Source organism: Somniosus microcephalus, chromosome 30 (assembly GCF_052327205.1).
Source record: "Somniosus microcephalus isolate GS21.2 chromosome 30, FLI_Smic_1.0, whole genome shotgun sequence".
Taxonomy (NCBI): Eukaryota; Metazoa; Chordata; class Chondrichthyes; order Squaliformes; family Somniosidae; genus Somniosus; species Somniosus microcephalus.
Genome location: NC_141016.1, coordinates 5,910,061 through 5,931,978, shown reverse-complemented (window position 1 = coordinate 5,931,978; position 21,918 = coordinate 5,910,061). Strand labels below are relative to the sequence as shown.

Here is a 21,918-nt window from a genome sequence, read left to right as displayed (position 1 = left end):
GTGTGTGCAGCCGACTGGGAGGTGCCGCTGATGTCTGCTGATGAGCCCTGAAAGGACCCTGAAGTAAAGAAATTGAGGGCGGTGATGACATTTACAGCCACTGGTGAGGGGTGTCCACCCACTCCTCTGGACTCCAGGTGTTGCTGCAGCATTGCGCAGATGTCAGTGACCACCCCTCGCCAAAGCCTCAGCCTCCTTTGGCACTGCTGCTCAGTCATATTGAGGAAGCTCATCCTCGGCCTGTAAACCCTGTGTTGGGGGTATCTTGTGCGGCGACGTGCAGTCCTGCGCTGACGCCCTCTGCCCTGTGCAGCAGGTGAGGAGGAGGTTGGCACTCCTGTTGTTGCTGCTGCTGTTGTGCCTGGTCCTGCTGCTGCCGCGGCTGCTCTTCCTCCAAATCTGAGGACCAGGATGAGAGGGTATAAATGGTTCCCATGCTGCTGGTAGATATCTCAGTTGAGGAATAGAAGCTATAAGCACTCAGTCAATGTGGGGAGAGGGTTTTCCCAGGAGGTCACAGTGGAGATGGATCTCAGCTTCACCACTTACAAGATAAGTAGACCTGCAAAAAGATTTCTAAGACCTGAAAAAACAAAGTTATGTCATCTGTAAGTCAGCCATGTTAGAGCTCCGTTTTTATGCTGGAGCTGCAGCTGTCAAGAAGTCAGGCACTTGGTGAACCCGGCACAATCAGCTGGCGTGGTTTGGGAACGGCGTGGAACACGCAGAAAATGTTATAAAATCGAAAACCGCTGTTAAAATAGGCTTATCCAGGCATTTAACAAGGTGTTAACTGCCTTAAGGGCTTCTCCTGACGCTTGGTGGCAGGACGGATCGGGATTCCCAGAGCCGGCATTTGGCAAAGTGGCATGATAGCGGGTTGAGGCCGGGATCGCATCCCGCTGTCAGTCAAAACTATTTTAACCCTTGACTCGCCTCCAAATCCGCCCTCTCAGTGCCGATAAAATCGCGGCCGTAGTCACTGCTGTAAATGTAGGAAACAAGGCAGCAATTTTCACATAGCAAGGTCCCACAAACAGCAATGTGATAATGACCATTTGAGGGATAAGCATTGGCCAGGATACCGGGGAGAACTCGCCTGTTCTTTGAAATAGTGCCATGGGATCTTTTACATCCACCTGAGAGGGCAGATGGGGCCTCGGTTTAACGTCTCATCTAAAAGATGGCACCTCTGATACTGTAGCACTCAGTACTGCACTGAGGTGTCAGCCTAGATTTTGTGCTCAAGGTTCTAGGGTGGGAGTTGAACCCATAACCTTCACACTCCAGGCAAGAGTGCAACCCACTGAGCCACGGCTGACACGTAATGCTACATTAATTTAATGTCCTTGATGATGCAAAATAATTGATGGCTATTTCACATTTGTTTTACTTAAATGTGGCAGGCTTGATTTCAGGTATATGCCATATTTTATATCATAACGTTCACCAGGACCTCTTCATATCTTCTCTTGGCAAACAATAAACTAATTTCCACTTGAATTTTATTTAGGTTTTTGTCATAAGGAAACCATTCTTTATTGTCAATCTTTCATTGCACTTGATAGTTTCAGATGCATTTGACTGTAGAGGAGATTAAGTTGAATAAAATAATACAGAACATGCTGTACTGTACTTGAGCTAAAAGACTGGTAACTAACCTAAGTAGAAATGGAAAGAAGGTTAACCTTTTTTTGTTTAAGAAGTTCTGATTTTGGAAAAATAGCCCTACTCATTTTTTGCATAAACATGTCTTAGAGTATTTACTTCGGAAAATGCAATCCAAGTGTGGATAAAGTTAAACTGCTGTGACTTTGCATTTAGTGAAACTCATTCGTTAAAAAAAAATACTTTTTCCCCCAAAGAATTACCTTCGTTGTGTAACTCTCTGGTGCCAGCACTTTTCTGAAACCACTTATACCTCTGTGCTTGAGTAACTCAAATTATATTGTCTCATTTAAGGGAAATATCTTGCCTCTGCTTGTCATCTCTCCAGACAGGTTTCTCTGGCTGAGGTCAGGAACTCAACTAATAGACGATTTCAGCCAAGAACTTGTGTTTGGGAGAAAAAAAATACAGATTTTCTCTTTTGAAAAAGTAGCAACTCATTTTTGTCCAAAACTACAAGTCTCACTTAACTCAGGGATTCACAGTACATTAACTTTTTTCCACCTCATTATTTCTTCTATTGAAAGCAATGGGAGGTCATGATCTAAGCCTTAAATGCTGTGAGGCACAGATGAAGTTGATATAAGCAGTCTACTTGACTTGGCCTATGTCAATAGAGGAAACAGGATTAAAATTAACAGGTTTCAAACAAGACCAGAGATCAGAAGAATGACCCTAAGTTAGGAGGGACAGTAAGGAGTGCAAATGGGAGCAGGAAGCAACAAAGGGAAATAGACAGATTAAGTGAGCGGGCAAAACTATGGCAAATGGAGTTCAATATGGCCAAGTGTGAGGTCATCCTCTTTGGACCCAAGAAAGATAAATCGGAATATTTTCTAAATGTGAGAAACTAGAAACGGTAGAGGAACAAAGAGACTTGGGAATCCAAGTTCACAAATCATTAAAATCGCATAGACAGGTACAAAAAGCAATCAAAAAGGCTAATGGGATGTTGGCCTTTATCTCAAGGGGCCTGGAATACAAAGTGGGGTGAAGTTATGCTTCAGTTGTATAGAGCCTTGGTCAGACCCCATCTGGAGTACTGAGTTCAATTTTGGGCACCGCACGTCAGGAAGGATATACTAGCCTTGGACAGGGTGCAGCGCAGATTCACCAGAATGATACCTGGGCTTAGGGGGTTAAATTATGAGGATAAATTGCATAAACTTGGCTTGTATTCCCTTGTGTATAAAGATTCGGTGACCTGATCAAGGTGTTTAAAATGTTAAAAGGATTCGAGAGGCTAGATACGGAGAAACTATTTCCTCTGGTGAGGAAATCAAGAACAAGGGAACATAATCTTAAAATTAGAACTGGACCATTCAGGAGTGAAACCGGAAAGCATTTTTTCACACAAAAGGGAGTAAAAATCTGTACCTCTCTCTCCCAAAAGACTGTGGATGCTCGGACAATTGGAGCTTACAAGAATGAGATAGGTAGATTTTTGTTTGATAAGCGTGTCAAGGGATATGGAGCAAAGGCAGGTAAATGAAGTAGAGGTACAAATCAGCCATGATCTCATTGAATAGTGGAGCAGGTTCAAGAGGCTGAATGCCTTACTCTTGTTCCAATATAATTGATTTTCCTTGTAAAGTAGTGGATCTGTGGAAAAGTTGAAGCTGTGCCAATTAACTCTTTCTACATAATTATATGTTTGGGTGAAGGATTGCTGCCACAACTATACTGAAGAACATTGACACCGTCCTGGACAGAGCAGTTTGCTTGATCAGCACTCTTTGCCATTTTACTCAACATTCTCAACTTCCTTGATCATTGGTGCACTGTGGCTGCAGTATGTAGAATCTACAGGACATGTGGCAGCAACTCACCAAGCTTATTTCAACAGCATGTCTCTTTCCTGTGACCTCTCTAACCCAGAAGGACAAGAGCAGCAATGTTATGGGAACACAATCATTTACAAGTCACGCATCATCTTGACTTGGACATTATATTGCTGTTTCTTCATCATTGGTGGGTCAAAATCCTGGCATTCCCTACCTAACACCATTGTGGGAGCACCATCAGCATTAGGACTGCAGCGGTTCAAGAAGAAGGCCCACTACCACCACCTCGGGATAAGTAGTGATTGATGATAAATGGTTCATTGATCGGGGTAGAGCCCACAATAGGGTAGATTGCACATGCTTTGTAGAAAGAACAGACTTGAAATGCCCAACAACCTTCCTCATACTTTCTTGCTGCTTTAAAATCTGGTGTAAAGTCACTTCCTTTTTTTTATAACAAAAAGGCAGTTACATGTCAAGCAAGTGTAAGTTGCTCTAATCTGTTTAGCAGACATGAAAAGATGCGTAACTTATGCACATGATTTTACAATACATTAGGGAATACTGCTGAGGGTAATTTTAGTTTGTGTATAGGGTACTTCCAAAAATACAAACTGAGAAATCTGTGATTCATTGTGGATAGTGCGTACAGAGAGGTTCTCAGTCTTGTATAGTCCTGTTATCAGAAAAGTGGCAAAGCTAACACTATTTTATGTCAAATGATCAACTCATCATATGGTTTAGCAGATTGCCGGCAGTCAGTCATTAATACTGTGAAGTTTTACTAACACAATATGTTGTGCCCACAAAATGTTTAGACTTCATGCAGCACAAATCCATACCAGTGCTGTTTTCTCACCAGCAGGAAGACATTCTTATTCTCAATTGAAGAGTGTGTCATTTAACAAGAAATTGTATTGTTGGCCTTTCAGCTGTTGCAGCCGGGCATCATTCCTGTGACCAACAAAAGGCTGTTGGCACAAGCAAAAAATTTCCAGAGATGCCCTGTTGTTTAGCCTGAATTTGTGCTTTTTTTTTACATAAATAGTACTTGCATGTATTGCTATATGAACAAATAGTGCAAAAAAGGGACACACATTCCAGGTTTGACATTTGAAAAATGAATAGATGTGCTAACTCTTATACACACACACACAGATCAACATGTATGCGGTGTAAATAGCTACCATACATGCATCATCAAGATTACTACTCAAAAGTGAGACAAAATGTGTACAGTTTGCTGGGCCTATACAGTTGTTGTTTTCATATCTCGATATTCTTCCCTTGGAAAAATAGTGTGAAATAGTGGAAGGATTCACAGGCCGATTGGATGTCGAGGTCTTAAGCTCTGCAATTCCCTCCCTAAACCTATCCGCCTCTCTACCTCTCTTTCCTCCTTTAAGACCTAAGCTCCTTAAAACCTACCTTTTTGATCAAGCTTTTAGTCATCTGCCCTAATATCTCCTTATGATGCTCGGTGTCAAATTTTGTCTGATAACGCTCCTGTGAAGCGCCTTGGGACATTTTACTACGTTATAGGCGCTATATAAATATAAGTTGTTACTGTTGTTAACCCAGAATTCAGGCCGCAATTTTTCCACCGGAGGTGCATTGGAGTCGGGTTGAGTGCTTGGCGGCTTCCGGTCCCGCTGCCGGCTTCAGTCGCTCCCAAATCAGGATTTTAATTTAACTGGGCCAGCCATATGTGGTTGAAGTGTTACATCACGTGAATCTGGCATGGACAGGTGCTTCCCTTGCCTCACGGCCAGCAATGTGCTTGCGTGCTGGTGGAATTGGCACATCCGCCCCCGCAAGGCGTCCCTCATCTGCCTCCTCCTCCTCCTCTTCCGAGGAGGCTGTGGGCTGAGCCACTTGTTCCTCAGGCAGCGCTAAGCCATGCTGCTGTGCGATGTTGTGCAGGGCACAGCAGACCACGATGATTCTGGAGACCCTGGTTGGGGCGTACTTTAGGGCTCCACCAGATCTGTCAAGGCATCTGAATCACATTTTGAGCAAGCCGATGGTTTGCTCAATGATGCTTCCGATGGAAATGTGGCTTTGTTTGATGGCCTCCTCATCGGTGTCATTAGCCACTTTTTCAGGGGATAGCCCTTGTCTCCAAGTAGCCATCCGGAAAGTTGTCTTACCGGATTGAAGAGCTAAGGCACAGTAGACTGCCACAGGATGAACGAGTCATGGCAACTGCCAGGGAACTTGGCGCAAACATGCATAACGTTCTTCCTGTGGTTACACAGCAGCTGGATGTTAAGGAAGTGGAAGCCCTTGCGGTTGACAAATACAGCTGGGTTCTGATGGGGTGTCCTAATGGCCACATGTATGCAGTCTAACATGCCCTGCACCCTTGGGAAGCCTGCCATATTTGCAAAGCCAACCGCACGCGCAGTTACACTTGCTTCATCTGTGGAGAAGTGGATGTAATTGTGCACCTTTGCAAAGATGGCATCGGTGCAGCATTGTGCAGATGTCAGCGACTACCTCTTGCGAAAGTCTCAGCCTCCTTTGGCAGTGCTGCTCACTCATGTTGAGGAAGCTCATCCTCTGCCTGTAAACCCTGTGTTGGGGGTATGTCCTGCGACGAGGTGCATCCCTGCGCTGACGGCCTGTGCCCTGTGCAGCATCAGGTAGTTGACGAGAAGCCTGGCGCTCCTGTTGTTGCTGCAACTGTTGTGGCTGGTTCTGTTGCTGCTGTGGCTGCTCTTCCTCCGATTCTGAGGACCAGGATGAGAGGTTATAAATGGTTCCTATTCCGCTAGTATATATCTCAGTTGAGGAAGAGATGTTATAAGCGCTCAGCCAATGTGGCCAGAGGGTCTTCCAAGGAGGTCACAGTGCATATGGATCTTAGCTTAAACACTCACAAGCTCAAAAGTCCTGCAAAATATGTTCCAAAACCTCAAAGCACAAAGTTCTCTCATCTGAAAGTCAGCCATGTTGCACCTCCGCTTTTATGCTGCAGGAGCAGCTGTCAACAATTCAGATCCTTGCTGAACCCGGCACAATCAGCTGGTGTGTTTGTCGCACGACTGGCAACACGCTGAAAACTTCTTAAAATGGGAACAGCCAGTTAAAAAGGCATTGACATAATAAAACTCACTCCGCACTTGGTTTGAGCTAAAGCAAGGCTTTAATCAACTTGTTTCAGAACATGGAGGTCTAGTTGTACTTCACTAGTTCCTTGAAAAGCTGGGGCCGACGCCCGAGTATTTATACTCCTTGGACGGCGCCACCAGCTGGCCGTACAGCGTTATTTCATGATTCGTTTCTTGATGAATGATGAGATTTAACAGGCATTATCTAGGCAGTTAACAAACTGTTAACTGCCTTAAGTGCCTCTCCCACTGTTTGGTGTCTGGTTTGATTGGGACTTGCAGCCCCGACACTCTGCAAAGTTGCGTAGAGGCAGGATGGCAGCGGGTTTGGAACCCGCCATCAATCATTTTGATTTTTACTCCCGACCCGCCTCCAAACCCGCCCTCTGAGCGCCGGTAAACTCACAGCCTCAGAACCTCCACTCACCAAGACTGTCTGGAGCGGGGTTCAAACTTTACAGATTCTGACTCGGAGACGGGAATGCTACCACTAAGCCAAAGGCTTGCTCTACCTCTCCCTCAAAAAGCTGCAGTGGCTAGGTAAGTTGAAAATTTCAAATCTGAGATTGATTGATTTTTGTTAGGCAAGGGCAAAGGGAATGGAACTAAGGAAGGTAAATGGAGTTAAGATAGAGATCAGCCATGATCGAAGTGAATGGTGGAACCGGCTTCAGGGGCTGAATGGCAGAATTTATTTCCTTGGGGGGTCTAGTGGGAAATCTTTACTCTTGGCCCTTTTTTTTGGTGTATTTTGAAGTATACTGTGATTCAGTGTATAGGAAAGAGATCCAGAGGAACCTAAGGGACACCAAGAGAGAGCTCACTGACTTGCATCTTCTCCTGTTACATGTTTATGAAATGATTTTTTATGTTTTCCCTTGTGATAAGTGGTGAGAGGTTCTGTCATGGAGTATGGCCTCATTGTATTTACACATGAGGTCTCTGGCAATTACAATAAAATCATAACGGATAATGGGAATTTTGGAACAAAATACTTAGAGACTAGGTTAGCATGCTATGTTCTGGGATCTAGGATGAAATCCACCTGGACTGATGGAATTACAGTAAAATGTTCTGCTCTGCAGAGATTCTGTGTGAAATGAGTTTAGGCATTCTTGGACTAAATATGCATGTGTCTACAGCACAAATTGCCAATCCAGTCAGAGAAATTATAAAATGGTTGGTGTGGGGAAATGCAATCATTATTATTGGTGCATTTAGGGAGTGTTCCTGTGTGTTTAGGGTTAAGGTACATTGTTTTGGCAGTGCAGAAGAAGCTTTTTTGTACGTTACAAGTCTCTTGGGAGGATCCTGCGGCAGCCCTAATCCCGATGTTTCAGCAATGCTCCAGACGGAGCATGGAGTAGTGCATTTGATAAGTTTGCCTGCACCATCAGCATTTGGGGTTGATGCAGCTGATCCAAGACCCTCTTGAATAGATCGGGAGACTTGTGATGTGCAAGTTGCTCTACATGTGGCAGTAATAAACCCAGTCTGGATTGCTTCATGCTAAATTGGAAGAATGTTCAAATCTTCAGTATTGATCCCTCACTTTGATGAACGTCAAAATATAAATTTTTATAAAGTTAATATTATCAGTAGAGGATGCTCTTTTATAGATGCTCTTTTAATTTGTTTACATCTCCAGGAGGTTAGTCAAAAATGTTGATCCATTTCAGCAAAATGAAATGGTTTTTCACAGTCCAGAATGGAGCAGTCAACTGGCTTATTTACTTCGTGTTTCTTTATGATAACTTAGATTGGATTGTTCATGATAATCATGATGGATCAAGTGACAGTGAAACAAGAAAATTATAATAAGAAGTGGCATTGCAGACCAAATGGCTGAATGCCTGATCAGGTGGTTACTGGCTGGCTCTCGGGACTGCATCGTATTTGAACTTATTAGCCAACATTGACACACTTTGTAGTTCTGCCTCCTGCTGGAAAAAATGGCTTTCTGATCCTTGCTGCTTGAGGCGTTCGCAACAATTTCTTTCACCTGTATCAATGTCTCAGTCAGCAACCTTGAAAAGAAAGAAAATACATCTTTTTCTATCCACACACAGTTGGAGAGTGAATAAGGGAAGGGTGGGGTTGACGTGATTGAGAACACCTTTGAAAGATCAGAACCACCAGGAACATGGAGAAGGGAATCAGAGAGAGGAAGAAATGCACTGATGCTGCACACACACAGTCCATACAGCCCTTGTTTTTCAGCTTGATGTCTTTCCAAGTGTAAGATAGGCATTTTATCACTGGCTGGAGGGAAGGAAAAGTTGACATGATCCAACTTGAAACGTGGGTTCTTTGACTATTCCTGAAATCTGATTTAAATTCAAACTCTGCTTTTTTGTTTTTGTTGATTTGTTGAATTTCAGTGGTGTTGGAAACATTTTGGTTATCAATCATGGTTACAGACCCATTTGAACACAGGCAAAGAAATGCACAATTTTATGTTTTTGCAGGCCTCAATTTAAAATATCGGACATAAATAAAAATCTTAACCAAAAAAGACCATAACAAAGTGTTTACAAAGAAATGGTATTATCCAGAAAGAATATCTTTTGGATCTTAGCAAACAAAATAATTATAACCTCCTTAATGACAGGAATATTATTCTTCCTTTGGACAAGCAACTACACCAGGCTTATACTTGATCAGAAGGAACGTTGGATAATTATTTTTGAAACCATTGTTTGTCACACTGAACCTGGAATTGAAAAATTAGATTATTAGAAAACCAGTTTATTTATTTATCCATATTCTTGGTACTTAAAAGATTGACTTTCAAATTGAACAGGTTGAGAGAAAGTGAGATTCTGGGTTAAGAAGACAACCTGGGCCACAACTTCATATGGGATGGGAGGTGATAGGCTTATTAGTAATTGTGATGGCCACAGCCAAATCCTGTGGGTGGTATTGCAAGATATAAATATTCTAATATCTGCACCCATTCATTTTCTTTGATTTTGGCTACAAGAACATAGGATGTGATCTGCTGTGTGTTGAATTCATATTTAAAAACAAACATTTGCTTGTGAAATATTTGCCCTGTATCTTAGATTAAGATCCGATCTATCCTGATATCTTTACAGTTTGAGTCATATGATTGTAACATGGTGATTGTTGGTGTGTTGATGTAGCGCGATATTTCTAAATGTGTCCCACCATATCTATCTAACAGGACAGGACGTACGTGTTGATAATGGTGGATCCTGATGCCCCTAACAGGAAAAATCCTATATACCGTCACTGGAGACATTGGTTGGTGACCAACATACCTGTAAGTAGTGTCTGATGATGAGTTGCGAGGCGTGATTAACTTCCTCACAATGCAGTGCATCACATTTAAAAAATTTGCTTTTGATATCCGTTTTTATGCTTGTGCTTTTACTAATTTGTTTACAGCAGCATGATAGCTCCATTGATGGAGTGCTGAACTCTCAACCAGCAGCACAAATTCTGATCCCAGTATTCCCTGTTATGTATGATACATTTATCTCTTGTATAACAAGTGAGACCTCCTTGAGTGTTCCTGTTAATAAACCTGATAGAAATAATCATTGTTAAAATTCTAATAATCAGGTGTTGCAGCAGACTGAGATGCTCGGATCTGGTCTATTAGGCATGGCATCACAATTATGGTTTTAATCCTGGAGGGGGAAGGGCATTAACTTGGATTTTGGGCTTTGCATTTAGAGAAACATCCCTGTTTGGCCCATACATGCACTTTTAACCTTAGTACAGTATATAGCTTTACCCTACCTACAGCATTGTTTTATTTATTACTTTTCTGTGCATCACATAACATCATCAAACTTATTTTGGTGTGGACATTGCTGATGTTATTGAGACTTTGACATTGATTGTAATTCTGAATGGGTTTAAGGTGTTGATTGTTATAGGTGCTGTGGTGGAGGAGTGATGTGACAATTACATTTTGTATAAGAGTGGAGAGTAACTTGTGGATTCAGTGGGAATAGAAGTAATCAGAAAGTACTGTAGGCTCATTTGACAAGGATCACAAAAAACCTCGTGGAGGTGATCTACGGTACAAAAATAGTGTTTGAACTGAATCTACTGGTTCCTTTTTTCCCCAATTATATGTTTTTTATAGAACTTCAGCTGTCCAGTGAACTGGCAGACTGTTCTTTCACCTCTGGGACCTGGGCAAGACAGTGGAATGAAACCCACATCTTTCTGCCTGCTTAGCGGTTCTAAGTGAAATAAGTAGAGACTGTGTGTTCCTGACACAAAGGGCGTGATCTTGCCAGCCCTGGGGAGGCGGGTATGGAGGCGGGACTGCCGGGAAAATGGCAGAATCTGGGGGCGGGTGCCCAACCTGCCCCCAACCCACCTCTGTGCCATCTTGCCAGGTCTTGAATATAAGGACTCATCAAACAACATAGGATGTCAGTGTTTGACCGTTTCACAGAGCTGTCAACCGATGACAATTCATCTGTCAACAGATGAAACATCATACGCTGACATTTTCTGTAACCGGCTTCCCCTTAATCGGCCTGCTTAGCCCGCAGGGCGGGCTTAACAAGGTCAATCAAGGGAAAATAGCGTGGGTTGGCCACAAGTCGATGGAGGCGGGATAACGACCCGACAAGCAGCAGTCCTGCTTCCAATGCACCCCCATTGGCAAAATCGCCCCGATCATTTCCAGAATTTAGTATGAACTGGCATTAAATTGGGAATTTTAGTCAGAGGTAATAAAGCTCGTGTGACAATTGGAAAAAAATCACTCTCTGTGCTCTGCAGTAGGTGGGGTTTAGGAATGTTATTGGGCAGAGTAACTGTGCTGTACTTAGGTGGAGAGTTTCCTTCTCCTGCATTGACATCCCTCACCTTGATGAGCATGAAAAAAGGGAATTTGTAGTGTATGTAACCTGTACTACCTTAAGAGGATACCTTAAAGTGATGGACTACTTTTTAATGACTCCTGTACATTGTAGTACCGGTGGTAACCACACCGGTATATAAACCCTGCGGAGCAAGTGTACCTCAGTTCCCGCCTTGACCCTCAATCACTAAAGACCTGTTTACTTACTTCTGTTGTCTGTGTCCTGTTATTCATCATAACTGCACTTGTAAACACAGACTCAACAGTGGCGACGAGTCTGATCGTACCTAGCGGCAGTTTTGCATCACCTCCCCCAGTACTGATTCTGGGGTCCATTCCAAGGAGGATCGCACGGGAGGCCATCGAGAACCCGGTTTGGTCTTCTGGCCACGAAGTCCAACATCAGCAACAGGCAGTGATCATCCCTTCTTCGACAGTGGCGGGTAAGCCCGATCGAGCGGCACGGGGGGGAAGTCGGCCGAGTTGTCAGAGGGAGAAGGGGAGGAAAAACAAAGAGAAAGGGCGGAGGACACGACCACAGCCGGTGTCAGGGGCCGGACTGCAATCGGGGCAGAGACGCGCAGCAGCCAGAAAGGCGCTTTATTGCCACAAGGACCGCGGGAGCGGCGGCGCAACAGCGCAGAAGAAGCGCTGAAAAGCAGTTTTAAAATAAACTGCAATTGGGGCAGAGACGCGCAGCAGCCAGGAAGGCGCTTTATTGCCTCAAGGACCGCGGGAGCGGCGGGGCAACAAGAGCAGCAGCGCAAGGAAGCGTATACACGGGAAAAGAAAGGCAGGAAGGACAGCTGGGAGGCGTGGACAGCAACAGCGCGGAAATCGCCATCTTGAGTCGGCAGGGCAAGAAGACAAGCGCGGGAAAAGCCGCCAAGCGCGGGAAAAGCAGTCATCTTTAATTTTTAAAAAGTCATCATATTAAATAATATCCGAAGGGAAAGAAGAAACTCAGCAAGGATGTCGAAAACGGGTAACATCACTGCCTTCGACAACGATGTGGAAGATTGGGCCACTTATGTGGAACGCATCGAAGTTTACTGTAGTACGAATGATGTACCGGATGATAAGAAAGCACTAACCCTATTAAACTCGATGGGTGCGAAGACGTACGGGTTATTAAGGAACCTGGTAACCCCAGACAAACCGGTAGAAAAGAGTTTCGCGGATATTGTTACTATCCTGCAAGAGCATTTAAACCCCACACCGCTGTTGATAGCGGAACGGTTTAAATTCTACAGAAGAATTCAACATAAAGAAGAAAGCAACGCTGAATTCCTAACAGAACTGCGCAAGTTAGCAAAGTACTGCCAGTTCGGAACAGGACTAGCAGACGCACTGAGAGATAAGTTTGTGTGTGGGCTCCTAAGGGAAGGAACCCAGAAGCGACTGCTAGAGGAAAAGGACCTTATGCTGGACAAAACTTTCAGCATTGCAGCATCCCACGAGGCAGCAGCACGGGGCACTGCAGAGATACAGCAAAGGCCACTGGAATTCAGCACCAATGAAATGGCATTGGGCGCAGTAAAGTGCTATCGTTGCGGAAGGACAACGCATGACCAGAACCAGTGCTGGTTCAAAAACAAAGAATGCAGGCAATGTGGCAAACTTGGTCACATAGCGAGAGTATGCCGGTCAGGAAAGAAGACCAGCAGCAAAAAGTCACCACAGGAGAAGTACAAAAAAGTACACAAGGTGACAGAGAACAGTTCGGATGAACAGAAGACGGATTCAGACTCCAGCAGCAAGGAACTGGGTTGTCTGAAAATACATAATGTGGGTAACACAGCAGACCACCAAACTATCTGGGTCATGCTCCAGATAGCAGGAGTCCAAGTGAAGATGGAGCTGGACACAGGGTCGGCATTAACGGTCATAAATAAGCAAGACTACAAAAGGTTATTCTCGCATTTTCCCCTGAGGGATACGAAGATTGTATTGAAAACATACACTGGGCAAAAAGTATACCCCAAAGGAAAAATAAAAGTAAATGTGGTCTACAATGGTAAAGAAAGTCAGAAAATGGACTTGTACGTGTTACCTGATGGAGGTCCGCCACCACTAGGACGGGAATGGATCAGGCGAATAAAATTGGACTGGCATTCCATAAAAGCACTGACTGTGGATGCCTGTAAGGAGGACGACGTCAAACCTAAACGACTGTCCAAAATCTTAGACGATGCTAGGGAGGTGTTCCAACAGGGACTGGGAACACTGAAAGGAATTACTGCAACCATCAAGGTTGAAGAACAAGCAAACCCAAAATTTTTCAAAGCCAGACCGGTGCCCTATGCAATACGACCTGCTGTGGAAGCAGAGCTGGAAGGGCTAGAACGTCCAGGGATACTGTCGAAGGTGGACTGGAGCGAATGGGCTACACCCATTGTTCCTGTCATGAAGCGTTCGTTGAGCAACAAGCCTGGGGAACCTGGGAAGGTTCGCATCTGTGGCGATTTCAAGATCACTGTTAATCCAGTTCTTCACACGGTGCAATATCCGCTTCCGCGGATCGAAGATATCTTCGCTTCGCTGTCTGGCGGAAAGCACTTCACCAAGATAGACCTGGCGCAGGCGTACCTACAGATGGAAGTTGATGAAACGTCATGACAGTATCTCACGATCAACACACATAAGGGCTTATATCAGTATAATAGGCTGTTTTTTGGATTGGCATCGGCTCCAGCGATTTGGCAAAGGGCCATGGAGCAGGTATTGCAGGGAATCCCAGGCACACAATGCTACCTGGATGCCATCCTGATTACAGGAGATAACGATAATGATCACCTCGCGAATTTGGAGCAGGTGCTCATCAGATTGAAAGAATATGGGCTCAGAGCTAATCGCCAGAAATGCGAGTTCTTTCAAAAGCGAATCTCGTACTGCGGCCACGTCATTGACCAGGAGGGGCTCCATAAGTCCCCTAACAAGATCGAAGCTGTAGTCAAGGCTCCAGCACCGGAAAATGTATCCCAGTTGAGGTCGTTCCTCGGGTTGGTTAACTATTACCACAAGTTTCTTCCAAATTTATCCACGGTGTTACACCCACTAAACACTCTTTTGCAAACAGGAATACCATGGAAGTGGAGCGATGATTGTAAGCGGGCTTTTCAAAAGAGCAAGGCATTGATCACCTCTAAGGAAGTGTTGGCTCACTTTAACCCAACGCTACCTATTCGCTTAGCTTGTGATGCATCTCCATATGGTATCGGGGCAGTGCTCTCACATAAGTTTCCAGATGGCTCGGAAAGGCCAGTCGCTTTTGCATCCAGATCATTGACCTCCGCTGAGCGCAATTATGCTCAGATAGATAGGGAGGCTCTCAGCCTCGTGTGTGGAGTTAAGAAATTTAACCATTACCTGCATGGCCAAAAGTTTACGCTGCTGACAGATCACCAGCCGTTGGTTTCCATTTTTAACCCTAAGAAGGGTGTTCCGGTAATGATGGCGCAGAGGCTTCAGAGATGGTCCCTTTTCCTAGGGGCACATCAGTATGATATTGAGTTCAAAGGTACAAAGCAGCATGGTAATGCTGATGGGCTGTCGCGCCTGCCACTACCTACAGCGGAAGGGGCACCGGCAGTTGACCCTGTCGAGATATTTCACTCGACCATCATCGAATGCTTACCAGTCACCAATGCGGGTATTGAGAGAGAGACCCGAAATGACCCGACACTGTCTCGGGTCTACGATTTGACAGTGAAGGGATGGCCAGCACATGGCGAACCACTGTTACCAGCATTCTCAGCCAGACGAGAACAGCTGTCCGTATGTCAAGGAACATTGATGTATGGAACAAGGGTGATTATTCCTCCTAAATTAAGGGAGAGAGTTCTAAAAGAATTGCACGAAGGTCATCTGGGAGGAGTCGAGATGAAAAGCCTTGCTAGGGCTTATGTGTGGTGGCCAGGTATAGACGAACAAATGGAGGATCTGACTAAAAGCTGCTCAGGGTGCCAAAAAGTTCAGAACGCACCTCCAATTGCACCGCTGCATCCGTGGGAATGGCCTTCAGCCCCATGGCAACGTGTGCATATCGACTTTGCAGGTCCATTCATGGATTCCATGTTTTTGATAGCAGTAGACGCACATTCTAAATGGCCAGAAGTGATTAAGATGTCGACCACTACCTCTGAGAAGACGATTGCAGTTCTAAGAACCATATTTGCAAGGAATGGATTGCCGGAGCAAATATGTTCAGACAACGGACCACAGTTCGTGTCAGAAGAATTCCAGAAATTCATGAAAAAGAATGGGGTGAAACACTATACATCTGCCCCATATCATCCGGCTACAAATGGGTTGGCCGAGAGATTTGTACAAACGTTCAAAAAGGCAATAAAGGCCATGAGTGAAGATCATATTCCACTACAACACAAGGTGGACAATTTCCTAATGGCGTATCGAAACGCCACGCATGCAGTGACAAATCAAAGCCCTGCCATAATGTTCTATAACAGAAGGTTGCGGTCCCGGTTGGATTTGTTAAAACCCAATGTGCGACGGGAAGTCGAAAACAAGCAATTCCAGCATGTAAATAAAAAGGCCACTCATAGTTTTGAAATAGGACAACCAGTGATGGCCAGGGACTATAGGGATGATAAATGGCAACCTGGAACAACTTGTGCACGACAGGGACCTTTGATGTACACGGTAGACGTTGGAGAGAACGTAATACGACGTCATGCTGACCAACTTGTGGAATCGAGAACAAGGGTCGACCCCATGTCTACGGCAGAGACACCAGTTGAAGAACTTATTGAGCCTGTAGCATCTACCTCAGACTCGAACGTATTGGATGATGTTGAATCCATAGGAGATCAATTGGATGAGTCACCCCAGCAACGGGAACCAGAGATCCCTGAAAAGCGTTATCCGGGCCGGATCAGGAGGCCTCCTCAGAGACTGAATCTTTGAACAGTTCTTGTGTGTAAATTGTATATATGTATATTATTCATGTAGTGTATTAATTGGGGTGTCCACTGTTAAGCTAAAAGGGGAGGAATTGTAGTGTATGTAACCTGTACTACCTTAAGAGGATACCTTAAAGTGATGGACTACTTTTTAATGGCTCCTGTACGTTGTAGTACCGGTGGTGACCACACCGGTATATAAACCCTGCGGAGCAAGTGTACCTCAGTTCCCGCCTTGACCCTCAATCACTAAAGACCTGTTTACTTAATTCTGTTGTCTGTGTCCTGTTATTCATCATAACTGCACTTGTAAACACAGACTCAACAGAATTCACCAAATAATTTATATTTTTCAAAAAAATTGACTCGACGAGCTGGATTTTACAGCGGAGGCAGGTTTGCGGTGGGATAGCTGGTTGGCGAGTTCTGGTTCCACTCCCGGCTGCAGCCGCTCTGTCAAAAGGATTTTCCGTTAATAGGGCTTGTTAAGCCCGCCCTGCGGGGTTCCCGGCATATTAAAAGGAAGCGGGTCTGATGATATCATTTCATGACACGTCATCAGCCGGTTTCCTCAAAGGGACCAGGGCCACATTCAATTTGACAGTAGTGCTGTCAGTGTTCTGCAGCATTGAGGTGCTGCAAACACTGACAAGCATTGTACAAAGGTGCACGACTGCACCCAGGCTCTCCCATGACTCCCTCCATATGCTTATGGAGGGAGTCACAGCACGCAGGGAGGTTCTCTTCCCTTCCTATGGTTGGTAGAGACCTCCCCAGGAGATCAACACAACCTGGTTGCACATTGCACAGGAGGGCAAACGCAGGGATGTCGTCGGGAGTACCTGGCTGCAGTGACGCAAACCTTTCAATGATCTCAGTAGATCATGAAATGTTACTGCAAAGCCACATTCAACCTCATCCTTCTGTGCCACTCATCACATCCCCATAACTCTGCCTTCCCTACCATACTCCTGCACATCTTTACTCACACCAACTTACCTTGACCTCCAACCATCCTTCTCTATCTACATTATCACTTCCCCATCCCACGCCTCACACTCACCCTCATCTTAGTCCAATCATACCAACTAACAACACACAAGGGTAGGCACTTGGGTGTCTTATGCAATGTTCATGTAAATTTTCTGTTAATGTGTTGTCAAGCATTGAAATCTTTATTTTCAACACTTTGCCTAATTGTACAGATCTGTGCTCACCTTTGGCAGTGTCTTAGTGAGTTGCAGTGAATGACGAGATATAACGGTATCCCCCGCAATGGTGATGAGTGTGAAAGGAACGGCTTTGTCAATGTAGGAATGCTTTATGGTGATGGTGAGGGGTGGTGTTAACCTGGTGCATCATGTGGCAGCAGGGTGTACAGCTTCAAATGAAGTAAATCTGGCCACGGTGATGCTATCGCTGGCCTCCCGGGCAGCATTGTGGTCGGGTGCTGATGCCCTGTGTCCTGTGCAGTATCAGGTGATTGCGGAGAAGGTTGGTGTTGTTGTTGGTGATGTTAGTATGCCTGGTGATGTTGGTGTTGGGGTGATTGTGGACGGATTCAGAGGACCAAGGTGAGATTTTTTCAAGGCCACCAATGTTGCTGGAATACAATGCAGCTGAAGTTGAGATGACAGAAGTGAGCTGTCAATGGCGAAAGAGCTTGCTCCAAGGAGGTGACAATGGATAGAGAGTTTACTCCAAACACTTCCAAACTGCATACAGCTTAAAAGTGTCTTCCAAGTCCTGAAGGCTCAAGCTTCTGACATTGGAAAGTGACCAGCTGTGAAATGGTAGCTTTCAGACCACTTTCGCAGCTGTTACCTATTCACAGCAATGGGGAGACATAGAGAACCTGACCTGCTTACCTGACGTGGTCTCTGAACGACGGGAACCCCATTAAAAATGTGGGAAAATAGAAAAATAGTAGTTAACAAGCAGTTAACTATCTTAACTGTCTCACCCACCGCTTGGTGTCGGGTCTGTTCTGAAATCACAGACGCGACACTTTGGAAACTTGCATGGAGGCGGGTTCACGGCGGGTTACCGACCCACTGTCAATCATTTTGAATTTAACAGCTGACCCGCCTCCGAACCCGCCCTCTGAGGGCCGGCAAAATCGCAGCCGACATCGCAGGTACAATTATGGGGGTGATTTTCTCAATGGGAAGCTTTTGGAGGCGGGACTCCCACATGTCGGGTTTCAGTCCCGCCTCCATCAGCCTCTGGCCAACCAGTGGGATTTTCCCCTGATTGACCTTGTTAAGCCCACCTGGCGGGCTCAGCAGGCCAATTAGGGCGAAGCCAGTTGCAGAGCACGTCAACATATGATGTGTCATCTGTCAAGAATTTTTGAAAGAAGCTCTGTGAAGCTGTCAAACACTGACATTCTGTGTAGTTTGATGAGTCCTTGTGTTCTGGACTCATCAAACCTTTCTACGTTGCAGAAATCAGGTGACTGTTGCATTGGAGGATGCAGCAGCCAGTCTGTGATCTCTACAATGGAGATGTTGGGGACTCCGGCTCCACAGCGGCTGAAGGCTGCAGGAAGAAACAAAGGTAAGTACACTTTTAAAAACTCTTAGGACTTACCTCAGATACTCACCTCTACACTCTTGCACCCATCACTTAGCTTCACACCACACTTTTGCACCCCGCAGACCCACTACTCGCCTCGGTGACCCTGGCGGGTTTTGGAGCCTTCGGGAAGCCCGCACTTGTGAGGGCAAAAACGGGATAATCCTATTAACTGCCTGTTAACAACCTGTTAACAGGCAGTTAATAGGCTTTAATCCCTTCCCGCCTCCAAGGAGACGGAACCCGGCGCGGGACGGCTACTCGCCTCCTGGGAAGATGGCGTGGAGGCGAGTTGGGGGCGGGTTTGCCACCCACCCCCAAATTCTGCCATTTTCCCGGCAGTCGCGCCTCCTTACTCACCTCCTCGGGGCTGAGAAAATCGTCCCCTATGATTGCAAACCCACTGTTTGTGAAATTATGGGTAACCATAATTAAAACCATGCAACATTTTAATGTATTGGAGCCCCAGTGTACGAATACAGAATTTTATTCGAAAGTGTTTGTATTAATCGTAGAAAATATTGAAGTGAAATAGAGTAAGGGAAAAATATATTTCCATTTTTAAAATGGATTAACTCAGTGTAGCTCATTAATGTATTAAAAAAAAAGAAACATATTGAACATATGGCCATTTCTATTCCTGTGAATATTTTCTCTGAAAACTACTATAATATGATAATCATTTCATAGAAATATCCTGTACATATTGTGTTTACAACACTATCCATGTCTGTTACCACACCTGGAACTTTGGAGTGACTCACCGAATTAACATATAATGAGTTAGAATTCTGGAACCAAAAAGAAAGAAACATTTTTTGTATATGTGTTTTTAGAGTTTCTTGCTGCACCGAGGATTATTCTGTTTCTATACAGTTTATAGCTGCTGTGAATCTATATATATTAAAGTCATGTGTTTGTATTTGTACAAATGCAATATTGTATACTAATGGTATTGTAGTGCACATCTTAACGTGGCTGGTGATACATTCTCACCATATGATACCACACCACACACCAATCAGATTGTTGGGAAAAAAATTCAACTCATATTTTGCCGTCTTGCTTCCCACCAGCTAATCCTGCACTCTGGGTATTTTACCCACTCTGCCTATACTTTTACTCTGACCGAGATTTTCCAGGGGGCCAGCAGGCGTGATAGGTGGCGGGTCGGGTACGAAAGTGTTTTTTTTCACCTAGTGGGTCAGGACCCCACTGTGAACCCGCTGCCACACACCTTTCACGCATGTCGGATCTGTCAGCGCTGAGGAGACCTGACACGTAGCAGCGGGGGACCCAATTCAGGTAATTATGACCTTGTTCAGAGATCATTAAGAATGAATTTGAGCTCACCTTTTGATTTTACATGCTCGCCCACAGAGTCCTCGATGCTCGGGGATCATGTCTGTTAAGCTGAGGCGGGAGATGAATAGCCATTGAATCAGCTGTTGACTTGACAGCTTCAAATGTAAAGTAAAACTCCCACCTTACAGAGAAATCTTCCCTCAGCCACAGGCTGTTCCTTACTGCATTTCCACAACAGATTCACCATGCTGCAAGTCTTTGCACAAGTCTCCATCCAGTCTGAGCTCATTACACCTCTCACCATTGACAGGTCGCTTCTGTCATCTCTACTTCACCTGCCATCTATTCCATCAGCATAGGTGCCCTTTATACTCTCTCACCTTGGTCCTCAGAATCTCACCACGATCAGACCCAACACCAGCAGCACCAACAAAACCACCAACCTTCTCCACAATCAACTGATGCTGCACAGGACACAGGGTATCGGCACCCGACCACATTGCTGCCCAGGAGGCCAGGGATGGCCACACCATGGCCAGATTTACTTCACTTGACGCTGTACACCCTGGCTGCCACATCATGCACCAGATTGGCACCACCCGACACCAACACCATAAAGCATCCCTACAATGTCCAAGCCATTCCTTTCACACTCATCACCATTGCGGAGGGTACAGTTATGTCTCACCATTCACTGCAACTCACTAAGCCACTTACAAAGTGTCCACAAATCTGTCCAAGAATGCAGTGTTGAAAATTAAGGTTTCAATGTTTGACACCACATTAACAGAAACTTTGCATGAACATTGCATAAAACAACCAAGTGCCTACCCTTGTGTGTTGTTAGTTGGTATGATTGCACTAGGATGAGGGTAAGTGTGAGGGGTGGCTAGTGAGATGGGGATGTGATAATATAGATAGGGATGGGTGGAGGTGTAAGGTAAGTTGGTGTGAGTAAGGATGTGCAGGAGTAGGGTAGGGAAGGCAGAGTGATGGGGATGTGATGAGAGGCACAGCAGGATGAGGTTGAGTGTGGCTTTGTACTAACATTTCATGATCTACTGAGAACATTGAAACATTTGCGGCACTGCACCCAGGTCCTCCTGACCACATCCCTGTTTGTGCCCTCCTCTGCAATGTGCAACCAGACTGTGTTGATCTCCTGGGGAGTTCTCTTCCGCCCATGGGAAGGGAAGAAGACCTCCCTGTGTGCTGTGACTCCCTCCATAAGCATATGGAGGGAGTCATGGGAGAGCCTGAGTGCAGCCCTGCACCTCTGTGCAGTGCTTGTCAGTGTTTGCAGCAGCTCAATGCTGTAGAACACTGACAGCACAAACGTCAAAATAAATTTGAACATGGTCCCTTTCAGGAAACCAGCTGACGACTCATCATCAAATGATGTCACCCGATCCGCTTCCTTTAATTGGACTGGGAAATGCGCTCGATCAAGGTAACTTCATTCCAGACAGCGGAATGGATCCAGCAGCAGGGTCGAGACCCGCCACCGACATTGCCCACCACGGACCCACCGAGGTCAACAAAATCGCGGCCTCTGTTCCCTTAACCCCCGCCCCCTCTCCACCCCCCGCCCCTTCTCCACCCCCCGCCACCACACAGGCCCTTCCAGTGTGCTTCAACTCTGACTCCCCTCCTTACTTCCCAATAAATATTGGCCCAGAGCCACTTCATTCTTGATG

General features: G+C 45.3%; 1 protein-coding gene across 2 annotated transcripts in view; it reads left to right on the top strand.

Annotated features, from left to right (window-relative positions):
* Positions 1 to 21,918, top strand: part of pebp4 (phosphatidylethanolamine binding protein 4) — a 558,141-nt gene that overhangs the window by 152,143 nt on the left and 384,080 nt on the right. For both annotated transcript variants that reach the window (XM_085970915.1, XM_085970914.1), the window contains exon 4: positions 9,753 to 9,851. In XM_085970915.1, coding sequence (XP_085827041.1) covers positions 9,753 to 9,851 — 99 coding nt within the window. The remainder of the gene's footprint in view (positions 1 to 9,752; positions 9,852 to 21,918) is intronic.